Source organism: Odontesthes bonariensis, chromosome 8 (assembly GCF_027942865.1).
Source record: "Odontesthes bonariensis isolate fOdoBon6 chromosome 8, fOdoBon6.hap1, whole genome shotgun sequence".
Taxonomy (NCBI): domain Eukaryota; kingdom Metazoa; phylum Chordata; class Actinopteri; order Atheriniformes; family Atherinopsidae; genus Odontesthes; species Odontesthes bonariensis.
In genome coordinates this window covers 20,065,612-20,088,584 of record NC_134513.1, presented here as the reverse complement: position 1 = coordinate 20,088,584, position 22,973 = coordinate 20,065,612, and the positions used below count along the sequence as shown (strand labels likewise).

General features: G+C 43.0%; 1 protein-coding gene across 2 annotated transcripts in view; it reads left to right on the top strand.

Annotated features, from left to right (window-relative positions):
* Nucleotides 1–3,707: 3,707 nt before the first annotated feature.
* tmtc1 (transmembrane O-mannosyltransferase targeting cadherins 1) overlaps nucleotides 3,708–22,973 on the top strand; it is a 101,993-nt gene continuing 82,727 nt past the window's right edge. The window contains exons 1-3 of one of the 2 annotated variants that reach the window (XM_075472044.1): nucleotides 3,708–4,124; nucleotides 17,767–17,944; nucleotides 22,797–22,870. In XM_075472044.1, the coding sequence (XP_075328159.1) occupies nucleotides 3,829–4,124; nucleotides 17,767–17,944; nucleotides 22,797–22,870 (548 nt within the window). In that variant the 5' untranslated portion in view covers nucleotides 3,708–3,828. The remainder of the gene's footprint in view (nucleotides 4,125–17,766; nucleotides 17,945–22,796; nucleotides 22,871–22,973) is intronic. The other variant, XM_075472045.1, reaches the window with a different exon arrangement.

Genomic DNA, 22,973 nt, shown 5'->3' with positions numbered 1-22,973 from the left:
TAGTTACACCTTTGACGTGTGCAGAAATAATTGCAAAGTTTGCCCGCCCCAACTCAATGATCAGAAAATATAGTACTTCTGAAACGAGAATAAGACATTCCGTGAAATGCATTTACCACATGACCGAAACTCTCCAAGCGTTCAGTGAGCCAAAAGAACAAACTAAATGGCCCTTACAGCCTTTTCCCCTTAACTGCAGTGAATTGGGAGCCAATTTCTGTGTTGTTTTTCCTGTGGGTGCACAGGAGTCTGACCCCTACAATGTGTGTGAAAGGGGCAGGGGGCTGCAAAGCTGGGTACAGCTCTGAGGTGCTAGATGTCATTATTTTGGGTGGTAAAAAAATGAAAATATGTGAGTGTATTGCACAATATAATTGGGCAGTCCATCCAAGTAGAGAGTAAAAATGTTATGAGAAACCCTGCAGTTTTTCAATGTTTCCATTTTCATAAAACCCCCAGAAATCTGAACAAAGTGAAGCATTTTACACCAAAGTCAATGGCAACAAAACAATTACTCCTTTACAAATGATTAAAAACAAAAGACAGAAATGCAAGTTGGCTAACTTTAGACTCGTAAAACAATCACAAGACCAAAACAAAAAAAAATTGTTTGGCTTAAAGTGTATCAACCACCTCCAGACCAGGTTACTACCACCAGGCCGCTGCTACAAAGTATCCCACATCAGGAAAAACACTTACCATAGCTCATTTATTCCCACTGCCTTCAAAACCTAATAATCAACCCTCTAACTTCAACTTCAGACCATGTTTCTGGAGACGGCTAAATATACTAAGTCTAGTCGCTCACAGTGACTCTCAAAATCTCTAGAGAACACCAAGACGTCATCTAGGTAGATCGTTAGGATGTCGAACGCAAGATCTCCTGGCACTACGCCCATCAAATCTCTGGAAAGTACCAGGGACATAACAAAGCCCTAATAGCAATCCGTCAGTGGAGCCCAAAAAGGGTGGTGACAGCGTTTTGTTTTTTTCTTGGTCTTGCTGAGCCACCGCATGGTGGAAATAGCTCACAGTCAGGCCCACACAAGAGAAGAGTTTGGGCTGGCCTATGGCACCCAGAGACTCTTCAACCAGGGGTAAAGGGTAAGCAGTCTTTGTGTGTGACTGCATTCAATTTGCTGTCATCAAAGCAAGACCGCACTGATCCATCTTTAGTCATTACCATAACTGCAGGTGATGCCCAAGGACTGCGCCTCTCTTATGACAAACTCTCTTTTCAATGGACTTGTCATTTAAAGTCTTGGAAAACACGAGTTGGGACTCGCCAGTGCCTTTGTGAAAGAGGATGTGCATCACCTGTTGGTATGATATGGGTGACATTGGTGCAAAATCCATAATCATTATCATCTGTTGAGAACACTGTCCGGTGTGTCTCCAAGAGCTGATTGAGCCATTTGCATCTGAGCATCGCTGAGGCCATGGAGGTTTGCGCGGAATGGAACTGACAGGTGCACTGAGCAGTCTGACTAGGGCTTGTTACCTATGCCAGAGGGTGAAATTGCAGATCTCCCACAGCTTCTTCCAACAACATTCTTACTCTCAGTCTCAGCAGTACCACTGGGTGCTTCCCAGTGACTTTTACAAAGCCTATTTTCCCTTCAGGTCCATAGAACTGCTCCTGCCTCTTTAAGTGTGGCGAAGACACAGAGTAGGTTTCCCATGGGATGTTTTTGGCGCTCCATATCTTCCCGTGTGCTCAAAGCGCCTCCAATTAGTTTTCGAGTGGTGTAACGTTTCCCAGCAATATCAAAGACCACCTGGTCTGCATGTCTTCTTCCATCAGTTCCACAGTCGGCGGGGATTTTGTGTCTTACCTCGGGCCGGAAAGCTCAATTAGCTGCTCCCATTGGTAAACTGCTCTCGCGTTGGCATGGCTACTCATCATAACAGATGTTGAAAAGTGTTAGAAAAATGAAGAGAATTCACCTAAGCATCTCAGCTTCCAAACCGGCGCAGAAAAAAAAAAAATCCATTTTTTTGCTTGTATGAATCAGTATGAATCACAATCAAATACAAAATACACATGTTTGGAGCTACTGCAACTAACAGCCAGCTTGAGCATTCTAATATGCGACCGTATATTATTTCAAATGGTATAATATCTGCTGCTCACAAAACTGACCTTCGAAAACGTGATGGTAGTATCATATTATTTCTTACATTTCTGCCCAGATGGCTGAGTGACAGCTTATCAAGATCAAGTTTTCTTCCCATACCTAACCTGTGTCCCCTGTGGGTTCAAAGTGTTGGGGCAGTTACGGTCGTATTGTTTGGATAGGACAGCCACATCACAGATGGGAGCTGTTAACCCAGTAAGTGGAGCCAAGACACTTTTGAGAAAAGGGTTGATGGTTGGCATTTAAAAAAAAGAAAAGAAAAAAGCCTCATTAAATGCCAACACCCTGACAGGATTATTATGTCTTTCAATGTCAAGCTGTTATAAAAAAAAAAGAACGTCTGACCTCACATTTAATCTTAATGTCTGCGTGTGCTGCAACAGCAGCTGGTGCAGAGTTCAGTAGGCTTCTTGCCACAGCGCAGCAAGAGTAAAAATGAACTGGTCATGCCCATCAGGGGCTGTATTCATGAAAACTTTGAGAATTTTCTCAGGGAACTTCAGTCTTTGCAGATTAATCTCAGAGCAACTCTTTGGATTGGTTGTTTGAGGTTTGAGAGGGATCAGACCCTCAAGCAGAGACTGACTCAAAGCAAGTAGTTTAAGAAGAGTTTATTCACAAGACTCAGGTAAGCATTTCCCCGAGTAGCTAAGTAATCATTTCAGAAGAAGCAAAGTCAACTGATTCGCAAGTAGGCAGAGAAGCAAATTAAAATGAAGTTTTTACAGTAAAGATGGCAGTTAAAATGTTAAGTATAAAGTTTATTCAAACAAGAACTCTTGAGATTCTTAAGATCTGATTTGTGAGAAGGTGCAGCCTTTCTATGGGTTACATGAAGGCCACATCTGAGCAAGCTGATGCCAGTGCTTCCTCTGACAGGCGGGCTGCTCTGCGGTGACTGAGTGGCTGCAGCTTCTCAGGCTCCACTGAGTGATGAACACGCGCTGTGTGTGTGTGGGGGGGGGGGGGGGTCAGGTCGGGGTCTGCAATCATGAGCTGGGCGCTCGTGCCGTCTCCACCGGCCGGCATGCATTGGTGATGATTTTGTTGTAAAAACCCAAAAGAGGCAACGTTTGGCTGCGCATGCGTGAGGAGGAGGGTTCTCGGTGATGATGACGCATTCAGGCAGGCTGGTTTCTCCCACTGTAGCTTCATTTGTTCTGGTCCAACTGCTCGTCTCCACACAGAGAGCATGACTTATCGAAGCTGACCCTACTTCTAAATGAAAAGTAACGCAAAAAGTAATGTTTTTTTTCTTCCGGTCAGCTCGGTCAGTCTTTTACAACGCTTACTACTTCCTGTCTATCAGCTAACTTTTATCTCATAATTACCGTGGTAAGCAACTTGGATGAAAGCTGACAATCCGGGGGAATTTGGATTTTCGTTCTTCTTTTTTTGTTTTCGGGTTCATAAAACTAACACAAACATAAAGTTGAACTGTGAGAAGTGTATCACTAAATTAATCAGAAAATGATTATCTAAATTAAACAGAATTTTTTAAAAAAGAAGAAGAAAATTCTCTATTCCTACATTCCCCAACTGCACCCGAAAGCAGCTCAACACATCCACACTGTGCTCGCGCTCTTCTCAGCACACACACAGCCCGCTACCTGTCGGGCGGAATGGTCGCTTTCTCTCGCGCACACATCTTCCCGAGCCCAGCGGTACCGCGGGGGAAACCAGGCCCGACATGACAGCGTCGGGACGGGAAAAGAAATTCCGCCAGCAGCCGCGGGTGACCGTCCGGCTGGAGGCGGTGTGGGCAGCGGGTCGCTACGCGGTGCTGGCCGCGCTGTGCGCTCTCTGTTACGGCAACACTCTCCACGGGGAGTTGGTGCACGACGACGTTTGGGCTATCGTCAACAACCCGGACGTCCGACCAGGGTCCAGTGTCAGAAACATCTTCAGCAACGACTTCTGGGGCAAGAGGATGGCGGACAACACGAGCCACAAGTCCTACAGACCTCTGTGCATCCTCACCTTCAAGTAAGTTCTGTATGCTGCTCGTGCACCACCAACACTTCACTGCAGCCGTATGTCACTGTTTTTTATTTTATTTTTTATTTTAAATTTTATTATTATTTATCTTTAGATTTTTTATTTTTTTTTTATCTGGCTGTATGTCACTGTGGCACGAGAGGTGCAGAAAGGCTGACGTCATGGAGACTATGTTCTAGGTTTGTGTTGAAAATGTTCGTGAACAAAAGCCAAACATACCACAACATGCACCACTGTCGTGCTCGGGGGTTCCCGCCGACCCAAAACTAACTCCAGCTAAGAGTTTAGTTGGACCGGAGTCCGGACTCCTACTTTCCATTTGGCTCCCACAGAAATATTTGCGCGTGAGAGTTGCTTGCCGCAGCACAGCCTCGTTCCAGTTCCACTGGTCTGAAGCGACTTCACGCTCAAGCATGAGAGGAGATGTGTCTGAGCCAAAAACAAAAAAAAAAACGAACCAAACCAAAACATGCCATTTCTGAAGGGGGCTTTTTTTTAAGCATCTTGAATTGGGATGGCGCGTGGGTGAGGTTGTCAGAGGGTGATGAAGGACTTGTGGAGGCAGGGTCCATGCATCAGCAGAGCACACAGCTGGGTGGGAATGTCTTAAAACTGCTAGTCTCTTGCAGTCACATAACATCACATAAGAAGAAGAATGACGCCCACATAGTGCAAATAATGGAAAATGTAACAAAAATAGAGAAATAGTCTTTCTGAATCCCATTTGCCAGCTGTCCTAAACACTTCAGGTTTCTGACTGAAAGTCACTGAGCTCTGCAAGGGCAGTCACAAAAGTAGGTGTACTCTGGGAAGTGCTTCCTTCTGCCCATCTGACCTCGAGCGTACCTTCATTCATCTTATGAAACCTTGACTACCGTGATTAAATGTATATTCTGGATGTTTTCATGACTCACAACCAGTTGACTTTTTTTTTTTTTTTTCCAACACCTCTTTCTCCAAAGAGGAGCAGCAGCAGCTGTGCAAATGTTGTTCACTGACGGGCGAGAAACCCGACTTCTCTCAGTGCGATGAGCAAACTGCTGTGTGTTGAATGCACGTAGAATGTGTGATGACTGGCCGACCAGCTGATTCCAAATAATCTGATCAACTGACACATTCCTGATATGCACAGTAGTCCAGTTCATTAGGGACCGAGCAGTGGAACTCCAAGGACCCTATTGTGTGTTCTTTCTTTCTTTCTTTCTTTGCAAAAGGTGCTCGAAAACTCAGAAAATTTTATGAGCGCCACCTGCCAGTCGACGACATGAAAGAATCTAAACTTTATATTTTTGGGAGTCGCTCATTGGCTCTGTAGCGCCCCCTACGATGCTTAAAAATGGTCCCCACACTGGGGTTAGTTTCGCGTGGGACGACAAAATTTGGTACACACATTCATCATGCCCAGACGCACAAAAAAGTCTCCTGCCGCCATGGTCCCACGTCCACAGGAAGGCGGCCATTTTGGATGGAAAGTGCGTTTTCGTGCCATTTTTTTCCCCGATTCCACGCCTTGCATATGATCGAACTCGTCCTACAGATTTAATGCTACAGACTTCAAACTTGGCCAGGTTACTCTTAAGATATGGGGGGAAAAAATCATTGGGCATCTTTTTCAAAACTTAAAGGCCGTGGCCGTGCCGACGCCTCAAAGTTCAATGACTCGCCATCACTCGCCACAAAAAATGAAGTCGCTTAAAACTCCCACATACGTTATCCAATCTGTCCCAAACTCCATACGGTGAATGCTGGACCCAGCCTGAACGCGCACATATAACATAGTGACATCCACCTTTAGCGCCACCTGCTGGTGGTTGGAAACGTCTTTTTTTTCCCCCACACCTCGCATTTGATCGAACTCCTCCTACAGATTTAATTCTACAAGCTTCAAACTTGGCCAGGTTACTCTTGAGACATGGGGGCAAAAATTCATAGGGAAACTTTTTCAAACCTCAAAGGGCGTGGGCATGGCTAGGGTCATGAAACTTGGCACTTTCTAGTTCTAATTGTATTCATATAGAAAGTTGCAACACCTCTTTCTCAATCACTCTGGTGCACCTAAGATTTTGTGTTTCTTTTCCATCCCCCACATACACAAACAGTCACAGTCATAACAGAATAACAAGGTCAGAGACCGTCACAGGCAGAGGAGGGTGTCTGACCTGAAGATTCCTCTGTGATCTGTAGCCTACGGCAGCAAAACGTGCAAGTCATTGGTAAAACTGAAAAAAAAAAAAAAAATACACGCCAGCCTCCATTATATTAACATGAAGAGAGGTATCGATAATCTGAATGCTTAAATCGAGACCAGGGACACCCACATCCGGTCCTCGAGGGCCGCTGTCCTGCAGGTTTTTAGATGTTTAGATCAGTGCATCATGAGCAGGATGGTGCAGTCCAGTAGCGATCTTTTGAAGAGATCCATTTCATCTGAATCAGGTGTGTTGAAGCAGGGAAACATCCTTGTTGCTTTCCACAGATGATGGGACCCTTTCACTGTTTGCTTTGGTCCCTGTGCGCTCCCTCCTCCCCCACATGTGGTAAACAAAATTTGAACAAATTGCCACAGTGTGCGACAGAGTGCTGCCGCCGCTCTGTGTGCACAGGCTCTGACAAACATCTCTTTTCTGGATTGGCAAGATCAGAGATGCCTCATTGACTAATGACTTAAAAGCCAGAGCGCTGGGAATTACAAGCTGTATTTCCACCACTGGAGGAAGGAACTTTTTTAGGAACTGGGGTCTTTTTGGCTGCAAAAAGCAGGAAATGAATGGAGTCCTGGGGAAGTGATTTCAGCCCCAAAAAGGAACCACTGAACATTTCTGATCGATGGAAGAATGTATATTTTTTTTTTTGTCAGTTTATTTCAGCAGCTCCTGAACGAATGAGGAGGCAAGAGCTCAAAATGTGACAAGAAAGCCGTGAAGTCCAACCAATAAAACAATAATATCTGATTTGTTTCAGAGCGGTTATACTTCAAGACTCAAAAACACCTGAAATCTCGTAAGAATATGTAACATGAACAAATGTTTCTACCGTGGAGTGGGAGGCGGCTTAGAAAATACAGCAGACAGAAATCAGAGCAAAAGAAAATGTCAATATCTGCTTTATTTATTTATTTATTTTTGGTGGTTATGGACCAAGATGGAAATAACCCCATTAAAGTGTGTCACATGGGCGCATTTTGAGTTCTTTGATCTACTGTGGGCTCAGTGTGGCCGTGCCCGAGACTCTGGACTATCAAGGTGGAGCAACACGCTTCAGTGGACTTCATTTGCCTAATTTATCCTCAGCCTCAGACCTCAACGGAAATGGAACGGGGTGGAAATAATCTCTTAACTCCAGGGAGGAAAGCCCCCGGGCTGTTTTTTTATTTTTTATTTTTTATTTTCAAAGTTCTGGGAGCTGTTGGTCTAAATGCATTTCTATTCGTTTCATTTTTGCAGTTGAGCGCATAATGTTGGAGCTTATCGACGCTCCCATATGCGCTGGGTTTCACTCGCATCAGAATGGAGCGTTTTTCTGCCAAAGATAGATTTTTTTTATTTTGTTCTTTTGTTCTTTTGTTAATGAAGCCTAAAACGGAGATAACATGGTTTGGAATGACAACTGAGGAGGGGGAAGAAAAACAAAAAAAACGTACTGTGACAAAATAATTTCCATTGGGAATGATTGTGTGTCAAATATGATACGTGTTTGTTGATTGATGTATATTTAATGTCTTTTTGAGTGCATGTCTTTCAGATTCATGTGGCCCAACCGTAACCGCAGAGTAAAACCTGTTGGGAGGAGCTCTCATTACATCATCTGGTTGCTTAGACTTGTCTTGGCAGCAGATGGCTCAGCCCTCTGCTCTGTTAGCTGTAGGTTCAAGCAGCTGTTTCCCAACATTTCCTGTCCCACATCAACCGGACGGATTTAATTAAGGCCGTTGTGTTGTGAGAAAAACTCGACTGAAGTTGAATGCGAGTTGATCTGAAGTCCATCACACCGACTGAGCTCCTCCGTGTACACATCTGTTGGCTCGGTGCATGTTTTACAGTTAAAAGAATTACCATGTTAGATTTTGGTCAAAGCTTTTCACCCTGCAACCATTTCCTGAATGAGACAACTTGAGCAAAGTAATGTAGAGCTTGTGCAACAGCTGGTTTTAGGTTGCAGTGCAAATTAAATACATACATCTGCACATTCCCACTGTTCATTTTCTTTAAGCATGGAAAAAAAAGAATGCTCCAAAAGGGGTCAACTTTTAAAAGTTATTCCGTCGTTAGACTAATTTCCAAATGTTCCACTGAAGCGGTTTAAGACTAAACGATTCCCCACAGTCTCGTGAGTCTCACCCGAAATCAAACTTTGTTCAGATCTGCGATCCGGTGGTAGCTGAGTCCCGTGTTAGTTACCTCGATGCTTGGCAGTCAGATTATGAGCCAGAAATCTGTCCGAGTAGTAGTTGGACCCAGTACCATACAACAAAAAGCTTCAACATGGAGAACAGTGAGGATTTTCAGCTGCTTTCATGCACCTATAATGTGTTTCACACACCCGCTGTGTACTTGGTTTGCCAGCATAAGCTGTTGACATATGACACTTTGTTGTGAGAACACAATGACCGTTCTAAGGCACTTTATGTTCTTTGCTAATCACAAATATCATTCGCGCATCCTGACTCTTAAAAGTGACGATCACTTTTGCAAGTGTGTGTAAAGTGAAGGCTGAGGAACAATAAATGGCAAATGAACTGTACTTGGATAGCTCTTTTCCAGTTGAGTTGACCAGTCAAAGTGGTTTTACACTACAAGGCACCAATGCAGCATATCTTAGTCTATGCAGAGCCACAGCCTACGCAGTGCTTGTACTCTTTCACACACCACTGAGTGCATCAGGGGCAACGTGGGGTCTCGCCTGAGGACACTTCAGCATCAACTGAAACGTCAGCAGCGTGTGAAAAATTGAAAGCCGTCACTTAAGACTGGTGAAACTAGGGCTGGGCGATTTAGCCTACAAATAAAATCTCGATTTTTATTTTATTTATTTAATTTTTTAATTTTTTATTATTATTATTTTTCTAACTAATGGACGATTTTCTATTTAAATCTCGATCCCCCGTTTTTTTCCGTTTTTCTCTAAACAAACCAGATCAAGGCAAAATGTAAATACACGTTTTCTTTTTTAACACAATTGATAATTACCAAATGACAAATGAGATTAACAAGTAGTCTAGGCCTATGTGAACAAATCAGTTGAAGAATAAAAAACAAAAAAATAAGAACAGCATTAATGTGCAAAAATTTCCAACTGAAAACAGAATCTCTTGCGGCTGGGTTGTAGATACTTCGGGTCTATCGTTTGCAGCATCTTAATGAACCCGTTTTTTTTTCTACGGTATAGATTAGGACCATATCTTTTGCTATGTAATATGTCACCGCATCTGTGATCGCCTGCCACGGGGCCCTTTCTTGTCATAAGGAATGGCTACTACGGAGTCCCTTAAAGCAAAACAAATCTGCGGAGTCTAGAAATGTTTTTAAATCGCAACTTTTTTTTTCGGTTCAGCCATTTCAAAAACCGTAGGAAAATAAAATTGCGGTTTAATATTTAAACCGAAAAAATGGCCCAGCCCTAGGTGAAACCATTGTTACACATCTGCAGTTTGAAAAGGGGCATTCGTGTGACGCATGTTCTGGATTGTGGCCATGCAGTGAGGTTTTGCGGCAATGTTTTTCAGACCTAATTTTTCAAAATAGGTCGACCGTCATGTCGTTGGATGGAAGAAGCAGAGATGTGTGTGTGTGTGTGTAGGTGACAGAAAGGGTAGCGCTCTCGACATCATCACATTGCAGGGTAGAAACGACTTTGCTCGAACCGGCCTTCTTGTCAGTCTCGCTCGGCCCACGCCACCATCAGCACATTTTTCAAACAAAAGTTCACGGGGAGGTTGTGTGACGCTGCAGCACAGGACCGTGAATGTTGTGTGAGATTCTTGTCAAGGGCAACAAAAGCATGACTGCACTGAACTGCAGCAAGTCCACACGCAGGATTTTCAACGAAGGAATGTCCCCTACTTACGGATATAGAGAAGCCACTGAAACGCGCACAATGGAAGTCATTACATCTCACCGCGGTGCCATTGAGATCTGACATTCACCCACACCATGGGTCATATTTATTTACAGCTACAGCTGATTTCTTGAGGGAGTCGAATCAACCAAGTTAGCTCGAGCGCCAATGACAAGTGACATTAGACTGACCAGTTTCCAGCCTCGGTGAGCGCTGAACATTCAAAGGAACGTTTCCAGCGTGGAAATCCCATAAATCACATACCTACTATAGGTTTTCCACAAAAACTACACACACAGCATTCTGGGTTCCACTCTTAAAATGAATATCCTCTTTTGTGTTGCTTCACTGCTGTCTTTGAGCACCCTAACCTGTCACAGCAGTTCCAAATAACTCCTCCGTCCTTTGGCTCAATGTCTCAATTTGCTTTACCGAGCAGTTCTAAAACCTGGAGAACGGCTGCTTTCTCATCGCCTTGCTGGTAATACAGTTGTTTAGCAAGATACTGTCAGTGTAACGATGCTCCCGGGACCAGAGAGTGTGGCTCACACAGCTTTCCAGAGGATTCTGCTCCCAGAAAACACACACAAACGACAGTTAATGAGTGCGCGGTGGAGACAACGGAGCCACAGAAATATTCAGGGACCATGTTGGAATGCGGCAGGTGTTGGGTTAGTGTTCACATGGGGAAGATGTGCCCTGCTTCATGCTGTGGCTTTCAGGGAAAGCTTTTCATGGAAATCCACATCTCTCTGTAGTTTCTCAGTGAGCGCCTCAGGCAGTTTTCTTTGTTTTTGGACTTCATCTCTCTTATTATTATTATTAATATATATCTTTTCTTTATTCAGCTGTGTTTTGACAGCCCTCAGTAACTTCCTGTCTCCCTCCCTGAATGCTTTCTTTTTTTTATGTTCAGCAGCTTTTTCAGGTTACTGGGTAAGCACCTCACTGTCCTTGTGGGAATAACACTCTCCACAAAGACGTGAATGCGATCTATCGCACACTCAGTCATGGCATTGATGGCGCCTCGGTGGGCTCTCAAGAGTTCAATCCAGTTCGTGGATTTAAAGCGCCCCTTCAGTTTCTTGAGCTTCCCGACACCATCTCCTCAAGGTCCTTTTGCTTACTCTTTGCTGCTGAACAATGAGCGTACAATGAGTTCCCTAATGGAGGAAGGATGGGCAGAGGAGCTGTACGCATCTTTTACTTTTGCATTGTATAAATTCAACTTCTTCTTTTGCACAGTTACAGCGGTGGACAAACTGGTGGGAATTTAGAAGTGTAGAGGACCGGGAGACTTGGATGAAATCTCCTTACGTCGCCACAAATCTGTTGGCTTGTTTTGTTTGTAACCTAGCAGTGACTAAGCTGATGACAACACAATTCCAGATCCTCTGGATCCTCTGGATCTGATAATCTGTATTCTCGATATTCCTGCTGTTTTCTCATCTGTGCTGCATATGTGTCCATTTCAGATTCACCCGTAATGATTGAGGGAAGAGAAGGCTCAAACTTCCTCCACCTCTTTCTGCTTCTAGCTCCTGCCTGACAACCGTGACGTTTCGTCTTTACTTGCCAGGGGTCTGGGGGTCTTATTCCAGGCATTCGTTGGGTTTTGGGAAGCGCAGTCAGCTGCTCCCCTTTGTAGACATCTTGATGGTAGCTCATCACAACTGGTTTTCATTCTTTGTTTCGTCTTGAGCCCTTTTCAGTAATTAGATATGTAACATTAATCTGTCAAAGGGACAGATTGACATGCAGTCACTGGTGTCTTTTCTGTTAATGTTCCTCACCTTTCATTTCTGATAGGACTGATACTCCCAGCTTCTTGCAACACCATTCATATCATATTACTGTAACGGGTCATATTAGCATACCAAGTAGCTTTGTTGGAAATTGGCAGTGGTGGAAAAATCTCACTTTTCTACCTGTTGATTTATTGAGCTTAATTTCACTTAATTTAACTGGATTTAACTACAGTAACAGTGTAGGAGTTTAACTCAAAGAAAAGGTGACATTTATTTAATCTCAGGACACTTTCTCCACGCTGGAGCATCATACAAAACACTTATTTCCTCTTAGAAGTAAAGTATTCTCAAACGAACAAACACAGCCTAGTGGGAAGTAAACTGGTCGTGGATTGGAGCAGTTAAAAATATTCATATATGATAAGTCGGAAGAGCAGAAGCTGCAGCTCAAACTGTTTTAGACATTCATTTAGCACAGATGCCGAGAAAAAACAGCTCTGTGCAGCAGCTGATAAATGTAGGTAAAAACCACAGAAAAACAATTGGAATGAATGTTATTTATTTCGCAACATGACGCCATCAAAGGCCAAACAACCCAGCCGTCTGTTGTCCACAAAATCTGCCCTTTAATGTGACTGTAGCTGGACTCTGGGTCAAATGTCTGTTAGGTCACAGGGAGGGGTAATTAACACATGCCACTTCCACTGTGGAAGTTTTTCTGTGCCATCAGAGTTTGGATATGAATTACTAATATTGCATTTTTACAGCATCAAAATCAGACTTTGAATTTGAAAAACCAACAGTGTAAAAAAAATCAATTTCTAAAAACAAAAACCACTGTAAAAAAAATTCAACATCTAAAAATTCAGTGGAAAAAGAACCAGACTCAACATCCGGGTAAATAGGGAGAAGCAATCGATCCCTGTCTCAATTCATCCACCGGCAGCCAATCAAGTTACGCTCCATTGGACAGATCAGCTCAATAGATATTGAGTAATATCTATCACTCAATTTTACTAACACAAATGGCAAATAAAGTAAACTCACTCACCGAAGCACCAGTGGACATGGCTGATCTGAATTTTTTTTCCACTGAATTTGTTTTAGATGTTGTTTTTTTTATTTATTTATTTATTTTTTTTTTTTGTTTGTTTTTACACTGATTTTTGTTTTTAGAAATTGATTTTTTTTTTTCTTTTTACACTGTTTTATTTTTCAAATTCAAAGTCTGATTTTGATGCTGTAAAAATTCAATATTAGTAATTCCTATTCAAACTCTGATGGCACAGAAAAACGTCCATATTCCACGTTCAGTTGTGACCGGCTTGTGTGAAGGAATTTTGCAATGCCAGTTACCGCATTTTTCCAGCTGCTGATGGAATTCTCTCCTGACATGATTAACAAACTATGTATCGGATTCTTCCAACTTCCCTTTGGGTCGTGGCACAGCACTGCGAAATACGGCTTTAGACGGGATGTCATCTCGCCTCAGCAGCTGCTGATGTTTACGCACTAATCAGTAGAAGGACGGAAGGCTCGTCTCTTTTGTCTGCTGCGGGGCCTCCTCGTCTCTTCTCTCCTTGGGCCCTCCTACCTGTGACCCAGAAATAGAAATTTGAACAGAAAACGTCTCAGTTCCCACATTGCGCTCGGATTGAAGGGGGCTTGCTGGCGGAGTCATAAGCAAAAATAAATAGCTGTATCCCTGTGAAAGTCTTTAGGCATCCTCAGTGTCTTAAGAGGACTGACCCATTTATGGCACTTTGTAAATTTGATTTAAAGTCAGAATTTGTTGTCAAGTAAATGTTTAAGGCTCATCGGACAGAAATAAAGAAATACAGTGGTGTACTGCTGCTGAATAGTGGCGCCAAGTCAGGTGGTTTTACATGGCAGCTCCCAGCAAAGTCTCACCTGTTGAATATCTGTCTTATTTCCTGTCTACTTCTGACCTCGACTCTTCCTCTTGCATCTCTGCTGAGAGGGACTAAGATCAAAGAGTAGGGGACGTGGAGAGGGACAGAACACGTACAAATTTCAATGAAATCACTGAGACAAAACATTAAATATCTTGGGTTGGCAGTTGCTGCAATGAAGCAATGCGAATGTAAAGATTTGGAAATGAGATGAGGGGAGAAAATGTGATGAGAGAATATGATCAACTCCCCCTCATACATAGTTTCTATTGTGGTGCACTGTACGTTGTCATTGTTGTTTTCAAATTCTTCAACATTCCCTACTGGGGACACATGCCTTTGTTATGTCTGCAGCATGTGGTTCTATGTTGTCTTGTCCCTGGAAAATGTGGTTTTGATTTTAAAACTTTGAATCTATTCTCTCACACATTTGTGGACAAACTGGAGACCCTCTAAAAATTTATTTTATTTAAAAAAAAAAAAAATATTTACAAGATCACGATTAGTCACACGTTGACATCGCAACAAAAGTTTGTTACACTTTGCTGCATGTCATTCCCCCTCTCTCTGCCCCCTGCTTCCTGTCTCTCTTCAACTGTCCTGTCCATTAAAGGCATAAAAGCCCCCCAAAAAATGTATTAAAATAAAAATGAATAATTAATAAAAAAAAATGTTAGACCTGAAAAGGAAGGATGGTCCAAACGATCTGCAGTTCAATCCTTAGTGTGTCAAAGTGTTTAAGGGACTTTGGTCAAGTCACCGAACCCCACATTGCCTCGATATGCTCACCGATGTGTGATTGTAAAGAAAAACAGCTACATACTGTATAAAGAGCGCATAGACATGATAAGAAGGGCTACATGATTGTGTGCACAGGTGAATGAGAAATGGATTTGGAATGGAAGTGGCCCTTTAATTATGGATAAAATGAACTAATGAAATAAAGAGGAGAATGTTCAGCAAACCCACGAATGCCTGTTAAATCTGGCTTTAAAGGTCAGATTTAGGGTCCCATGGGATAGATTTCCATGTTATCCCTGGCTTTGCAGGGAGACTGAAGCTAAAAGTCGAGGCAGTTCCAACACTAAAAGGACACAAACCTGAACCGCAAACTGTGAGTGAGATTGTTTAAAATGTTTCCATGTAGTTGGCATTAGGCGTAGGAATGCATTTGAGCCCAGCGTGGAACAATGAGGCAGCTAAGAGGTGCTTGTGGAGGTGAGAGTAGCCCTTTTGTTACATAATGAGGCATTTAAAAAAGAAAAAGAGAGATGAAGCTGTTCATAAAAATAGGTAAAGAATGTAAAATTAAATGTTGTGTCCTAATTATTGTTAGAATTATACATTGATTTTTTATTTTTTTTTTATATTAACATTTTGGTTGAGTAATGAATTGTAATTTAGAGTTAAATTTTTTTTGCATTGCTTGACACGCTAATAACCCTTAAAGCCGCCTGCATGCATCATTATGTTTTTAAGACAGCATTACAGTTAATTTGGCCTGACAGATGCTCCAACAGATGTGAAGTATGAGCATTGCTTCCTCTGGTAGGCACGTTTTCACAAGCAATTACGTGTTTAATTACCCCTTTTTTTTTTTTTCTTCTTCTCTTTACTCAAACATTTCCCAAACAGCCAAACTTGTCTTTTTTTTTTTTTTCTTTTTTTTTCCCACCTGGGGGAAAAGTTGCCATCAGGTCAGAGGTTGCAGGGTACACCCTGGACAGGTTGACAGTCCATCACAGGGCCACACAGACACAAATGAGACAAACAACAGTGCACGCTCACTCCTACGGCCTCTTTAGAATCGCCAATGAATCCAGCATGCGTGTTTTTTGGACTGTCGGAGGAAGCCGGAATAACCCAGCCGTACACAAACTCCACACAGAAAGAGCCCAGCTGAGATTCAAACCAGGAGCCTTCCTACTGAGAGGAGATTGTTTTAACCACCACACCACCGTGCCGCCCATTTAAAGGACTAATAAGGTATATTTTTTAAATTAGATGCTCGAATATTGAAAGCACAACTGTAACCGTAGACGGTAGAAGAAGCCCATGAATACATTTTGGCATTATTTATACAAAAACGGAGATCATTTTGCCTACTCGGTTAGCAATTCAATTCAATTTATTTTTACATCAGCTAATTCACAAAAAAAGTCATCTCAATTTATGTTGAACATGCGGTCCAATTCAGTCCAATTTATTGTAACTGTATTATGTATATGAGGCGAAAGTGGAGAAGAAGAACTCCCTTTGAACAGGAGAGAGCAGAACCAGGAAGTGTTACCGGGGCCTGACGGCAACGGTGTTGTTGTTGTTTATTTTCTGTTGTTGCTTTATAGGCTGCATGCTGTATGCATAGAAACTAAGCAGAACTTATGGAGAACAATTGCTTTCTAGGGAAAATTTTGATCATTTCCATCCTGCTTCCTCATCCAATCCATGAGACACGGTGACACAACATCAATGTAGTTTAGATTAAGGAGTTGAGCTCCAAAGGGTGGCACCCTTTTAAACCTTTTCATGAATCATTTCAGACGCTTTGTTCGGAAGAAGCAGCTGTTTCCTCCTAAAGCACAACATCTGGGTTCATTCGAATTTGAGTGGCAGTATTATCAATGCGTTATTTTGTCATGAAATATTACACAGTCGGACAGTAAAGAAAGACACTGGGGCAATATAGCCTAATTGTAATGCTGAGGAAGAAGATGACACATCAGCTGGAGCAAAGTTCCCACGTTGAAGGGTCAGGCTCATTATCATTCATGATGGAGACTCGCGCTCATAAAGGTCATGGCTCAAATCCCTCTCGCATGTGTGACCATCAGCAGCAACTCCTCCACAATGACTTTTTGTCCGGCCTGAACCCTGACCCGCTTCCTCATTTTTAAAATCTCTCCGGATCAATACGTGGGCCAAAGACATGAAGAGGGAGAAAATTACATTCATCCAAAGCTTTCACCTCGCTGAGGCGTCAAAAGGGCAGACTGAGATAATGGTGAGGACTGATGCTCTCTCCAGAAGCTCAAGCAGGTTTTTATCAGTCGTCTCATTGGATTATGAGCAGGGGAGGAATAGCAGAGGCCAAAGTCTCCTTCATCACATAATTGAGTGAATGTGAGATCACACAGGACCCTTTTTAGAGCTAATTATAATCCCGGATAAGGAGCTCAGATGCAAAGTTTCCCTTTTCTGTTAAGCTCTGCCAAATCTTTCTTTCATTCTTAGAGGTGAGCCACACACATGGGAGCAAGGACCCGCTCGAATGCTGTTTCCTTTCCTTTTCAGTCGCTTTAAAGAGGGAACGCTACCGTTTTTCTGCCCGGACAATTTCAAGCTGTTCCGTTAAATATTCAAAAATGATACTTGGTGTTTAAAATGCAGCTGATGTAATCCAGAAAGGATTACGCCAGCTTCTTCCTTTTCCTGCAGGCTTTCACTTCTCATATCCTTGTGCTATTTCTTGCAGCCATTTACTGTATATTTGTAGTGACAGTTCACTTGTCTCTGTTCCAGTTATTGTTTTTAAAAGGGAGGGGACTGCATTTAAAAGGCATATAGAACCACTGTGCTTGAAATGATGAATGGTGTCCATTAACAAAAACTGGAACCTCGTTGGCTGCAATGTTTCCCTTTTTTCTGGATCTAGGACTCTGTGGTTATACTCTTGTAGAGATTGTGTTGGAGAAAGGTGGTACAACAGTACTCATTCCCACTTCTCTCTGAAGGATCAGCTTCTGAGAGATGCTGATCAACATGTGATATTTGACGTCAGGAATACAACATTCTATCTCGAAGCAACGATTTGGCTTCGGATTGTTGACCCTTTTGTAGTCCAGCTGTGTTTAAAGTAAGAGTATGTGACTGTCTTTGAAGTAATCAGCTGATGTTTTCTGTGTCTCCGTTGGTCAGGTTGAACATCCTGCTGGGCGGTATGACGCCGCTGTATTTCCATGTTGCCAACGTGTGTTTGCACTGCGCCGCCACCTGCCTGTTCATGTACACATGTGAACGCTGCGTATTTGGAGACCAGCGCCTCGCCATCGTCACAGCCCTCCTCTTTGCTGTGCACCCTGTCCACACCGAGGCAGTGAGTACCTAATAACTTTTTTTTTCTAATTTATTGTTTTTAAACTCAAGTCCCCCCCCCCCCAGTATCCTTGTGACTCTTTTTTGGCCTGAATAAGATTGTTTATGCTGATAAATCTTCTCGAGTGCCTTTATTCTCGCTGATAAGTGAATAGTTTCCTGATGAGACATCACAAACTGGCTCTGGAAATATGGCAAACAAAACGTTTAGCTTGATCTCTACACTCTCATCATATCTGGATGTTACCACCAAAAACAATGTGGGGCAAAGGTCTAAATACTTGTTTTATTCATCTAAACTTGGATAAATTCATTTTGCTAACTTGAATTATGCTTTTTTTTTGTGCCTTAATGCTTCATCTGCTCAGGCAAAATGGGATTAGCTCAGTTTTCTGGCTGGACCAATCCCAGTTGGCAATGGAAGATGGGGACAGGTTTGACGATATAAGACTGTAGAGAAGAGCTCTGCAGAGGCACAACCCCCAGCACTACGTAACACTTGTGAATACCCTGGGTCCAATCAAATTATCCTAACCGAGTGAGATGACCCAGCAGTATCTAAGTAGCAGCCATGATAAGAGCTGTTCGGATTCTCCGGTGCTTTCTTTATTATCTCTTTTAACATAGGATACACCTTATCATCATTACTTACTGAAGCTGTAGCTATATCAAAAAAGTAGGAGTAAAGTTTAGGTAGCTCCCCTCTGTTGTATTAGCACATGGCACTGAAGAACGTAATAATGGAATTCCTTAAATTTGGTTACGGATAGACACAGACTATGACAGAATTTCTTCTCAGATGCTCTATGGTCAAATAATGTAAACTTATTAATGCCATGTGCCAGCACAAAATCAAAGGTATGACTAAGAGAGTGATTAGGTCTGTGAACATTTTTAAAGAAAAAGGACGGATGGATTGGAGCTTCGTCAGAGGTAATAATGGTGTTGCGCCTCCATCCGTTGTTGTGAAGTGGGAGCTGAGCCGAAAGGCAAGCTTTCAATTCCCTGCTCCGGCTTCATTCCACCCCTCACCAAAGGGAAGCCTATTTTGGTAGTGACCTAAAGAATAAGATTTCAAATACAAGTGGCTGAAATGAGTTTCGTTTGGAGGGCAGCTGGGCTCAGCCTTAAAGATAAGATGAGGAGCACAAACATCCGGGATTAGCTCTGCATAGAGCCACTGGTCCTTTGTGTTGAAAGAAATCAGCTGAAGTGGCCTTCTGATTAGGATGCCTTGTGGTCCCCTCCCTTTGGAGTTTTTTTTTTTTTTTTTAGCATAGCCAACTGGGAGGAGGGACCAATGCAGACCCAGAACATGCTGAAGGGATCATGTATCCCCTCAGGCCCAGGTCTGCCTTGGGATTCCTCAGCAGGCGCTGGGAATTGTCGCCGGGAATAGGGATGTGTGGGTTTCTCCCCGAGATCTGTCGCCTCCGCAACCTGACTTTGAATAAGCAGACAATGATGGAAGCCCTCGGTTAAATTTGATTGGGGAGATGTCACGGCCATTATGGGGTTTTGGGAGGATGACAGCAGGTGGGAATCTGCAGAGAAGCATATAAAACAGAACTGGAAGGGGTCCAGAGAAATGCTGATTGCACATATGCAGCGTGTTGCAGCTGATCCGCTCAGATGACTGAGTATCTCTGCCACACTTGTAGACTGGACACCGCCCTCCGCTTCTGTGTATTAATTTCCCACCACTTGCATTGTGAGGAACTCTGATGTCTTGATAGCAATTACCTCTACCTCCTCCTTTGGGCCGGTTATGACTCCAGCACTCTGATAACTGGCATATATATATGATTTTATAATCTGCCTTTATGTGTAATTTCCCCTAGTGCGAAGTAGCACAAATGGAAGTCAGGGCCTGAAATCTGTGCTGGAGTTGATTACTAACCATTTCCCCTGAGGGTTGAGTATCTCATGCTTTTGCTTCCTGTAAGGAACACACTGCTGGCTCAAACCTATTCAACAGAAATGTCTCTGTTACTTTGGGGGGTTGGTGGTGGTGGTGTTTATTTCAATCTGCAAAACCAGCAGATAGACCTCAGCTTCAGTTTAATCAGTCCCTACTCACTGGCTTCCCCTTGACGAAACTATATACGTGTATTCATATTAGTCGATGCGAGGTTTGAACCAAATTTGAATGAAATTCCGATTTATCAGTCTATCCAAAGAGAGATGGATGGATAGATCCAAAATGACTTGGTAATGCGGGAAGGTAACTAAGGATGAAGAGTGTGGTTCCAGCATTTTTTTTGTTGTGTTCTGATATTATCTAAAAGTTCAGTTTGTAATCAGACATCATCACCAGACCTGACTACAGATTTGAATCAGTCTGAAGAGACAAACTTTCCATCAGTACATTGCATATTCCCACAGTTGTTCCTTAATATATTTAAAAACACTGGACCACAACAGTACAGCATCACTGACGCAGCGTTTTCTGTCTTCTGTCCACGGTGGCCACCTGGCAGTCACTCAGTCAGTCCATATCCAATGAAGGAAGCTCCTGTTTCGGAGCTGAAAAGCCTCTATTCATTAATACATGCTCTCCTCTTACCGCTGCTAGAACGTTCGCCGTATGTGGACCGTGTCAGCCGTGTGTCGGCCACTTCTCTGACTCGCTCATACGCACAGAAAATAAGCTTTGTGTGGGCTGTGTTGGTAAAGTATAAATGTATAAACCATGCTTGCGCACGGAAAGGTTGCGTGTCCCGCGCACAGTTCACATGTATAAGAATGGGCGTGGCGCGAAAAGATGCAGGGAGAACCGCAAACTCCTCCAGTCAGCTACGAAATTACGGCAAATTACGAAGCACTGTTTCTCCACAGAAATGATCAAAATAGTGTTTCTACACAAGTTACTTTGTCATGTCTACGAAATATCATAATTATGTAAGCAGATGCTCCATTATTCTGGTGATCTGTAAGGATTTGGTTAAACATCAGAAAGCCTAAACCTAGCTGGCATCGTGTTTTCCACATGGCACCCTGGCTGCTGTGGAGATGCACCCTGATGATCACCTCTCTTTTCTGAGTCCGCTTGGCTAAAATGGATTTGTGGTGGCATCTCCTTGGTTACAGACTCCCTAGCTTCTGATTCATAGTCTATGACAGTTTTTATATAACTACATTGTGTTACTGTTCTTATGACTGTATCCTTTTTTTTTTTTTCTATGCTTAAAAAGCAGCTGCCCTCTCCTCACGTGCATGCCAACCTATGCTAGCCACACTGTGCTCTATCACCCTTTAACTTACATGCACTTTATTGTTAGCTATTTCTCTGTCAGTATGTCTGTGACCACGCCCTGTTTCAGTATAAAAGCTGTGCGGTCTTATAGTGGGCCTGCAGAACACTGAGAGAGAGTGTGTGTGTGTGTGTTTGGTTATGTTTAAAGATACAAAATTGACATGACTCAGCAGCTGTTTCTTATCTGAGCCGACAAACAATAAACTCAGTGACTGAACGGTGTCTTCCACCATATGCATATTCCCAGAGATTAAAGTGATTCCTGAAGAAGAGCTCTCTTCATTTTCCACTTGTGGATGTCCACCACAACCAGTGATGCGTCCTTCTGGGGAGAGTACATGGCCGAGTTTATTCACTTCAAACCATCAATAAAACGCTACATTGTGCATGGGTGTGTAGAGCCGACAGTTGGTGATACACTACAAGCTTTTTCACCAGACTTAACCTCCGGCTCTGACTGATCTCCATCCAGCAGTTCCAGCTGTCCAGCTATTGTTAGTCGACAATACCCTGAGCTCCTGGTGTTTCTTTTGGTTTTGCTCACTTGGCTGTCAGTTTCTCGCCACAACTTTAGGACAAATAGACTAGAGAGCTCTAGGTGTTCTGTCCAACTTTTAACCAAACTCTGCCGAGATTCCTGAGGAGTTTCTTCACCCTGCTCTCCATCCAGTTCTGTTGTATTTTTGATTTTTCGAGGAATACCTCGACGCATTCACGGTGATCTCTGGAAATACGCCCACCAGTAAGTTTTTGGAAAGCAACTAAGAAAACGACTCTTTATATTAAGTGTGAGTCGGTAAGAGGCAGCACAACACACTCTGTTACACAAAGAAAGAAACAGAAAGTTGGTCTTTGATTACAGATTTGGAGATTGAACGTCTTACCTACGTGGGAGCTCAAAGCCTTGACTTCACCATTGATAAGAAATGTTTAAAAAGGGTGTTTGAAATTGCTATTATTATTATTATTATTATCATCATACCTTTTATTTAACCGAGAAAAGTTTCTCAGTGTACACAGAAGCTAATGGTTGTAGCACAGCTGCATTGCTGAAGAGATCGGTTTTCGGAACGAGGAGGGCGAGTGCCACATTTCCCATAATCCTCGGACTGAAAACAAAGCTGTGCAGACTGCGCTGCCTCACTGTCACAATCACTATCATTTCCAGATACGGGCGTGTGCAGCTGCTGTTTGCGAATGGCAGCTGTTGCACATACTAACAGCAGACGGTCATGGCTTCTGGAGGTTCTCTCCAGCCCAACGGAACACATCAGTCTAGTAGAAAAGCATTGCAAGTCAGAGAGAGCTTTGTCCTAATCTAGTCCTCAAACGTTTCTGTTGAGTAGCTGCAGGCACGCAACCATTTCTCATCCCTTCCAGCTTGTATTTTCGTGCTTTCAAAAGTTCCAAGAAAACCCATCCTTTTTTTTTTTTTTTTTTTTGTTAGTAATTACACCAAGGGACCCGCAGTTTTGGCATAAATTTCTCTATGCAGCTGCTCAAGTTTTGCATCCCATCAACATCCAGCAGCGTTTCCTCACCAGAGCCGTCCAGCACATGAGTGATCTGAGTGTGTGTGTTTGCATGTGTGTTGCAGGTGTCTGGTATTGTGGGCAGGGCCGACGTCTTGGCCTGTTTGCTGTTCCTGCTGACATTCCTCTCCTATATTTGGTAAGACAACTCTATGCTACCCCACACGCTATCTGCACCGCCATCATGATAGATAAACATACATCTCTCACATTTTGTCTGACCTCTTGAGATCCAAGAGAGC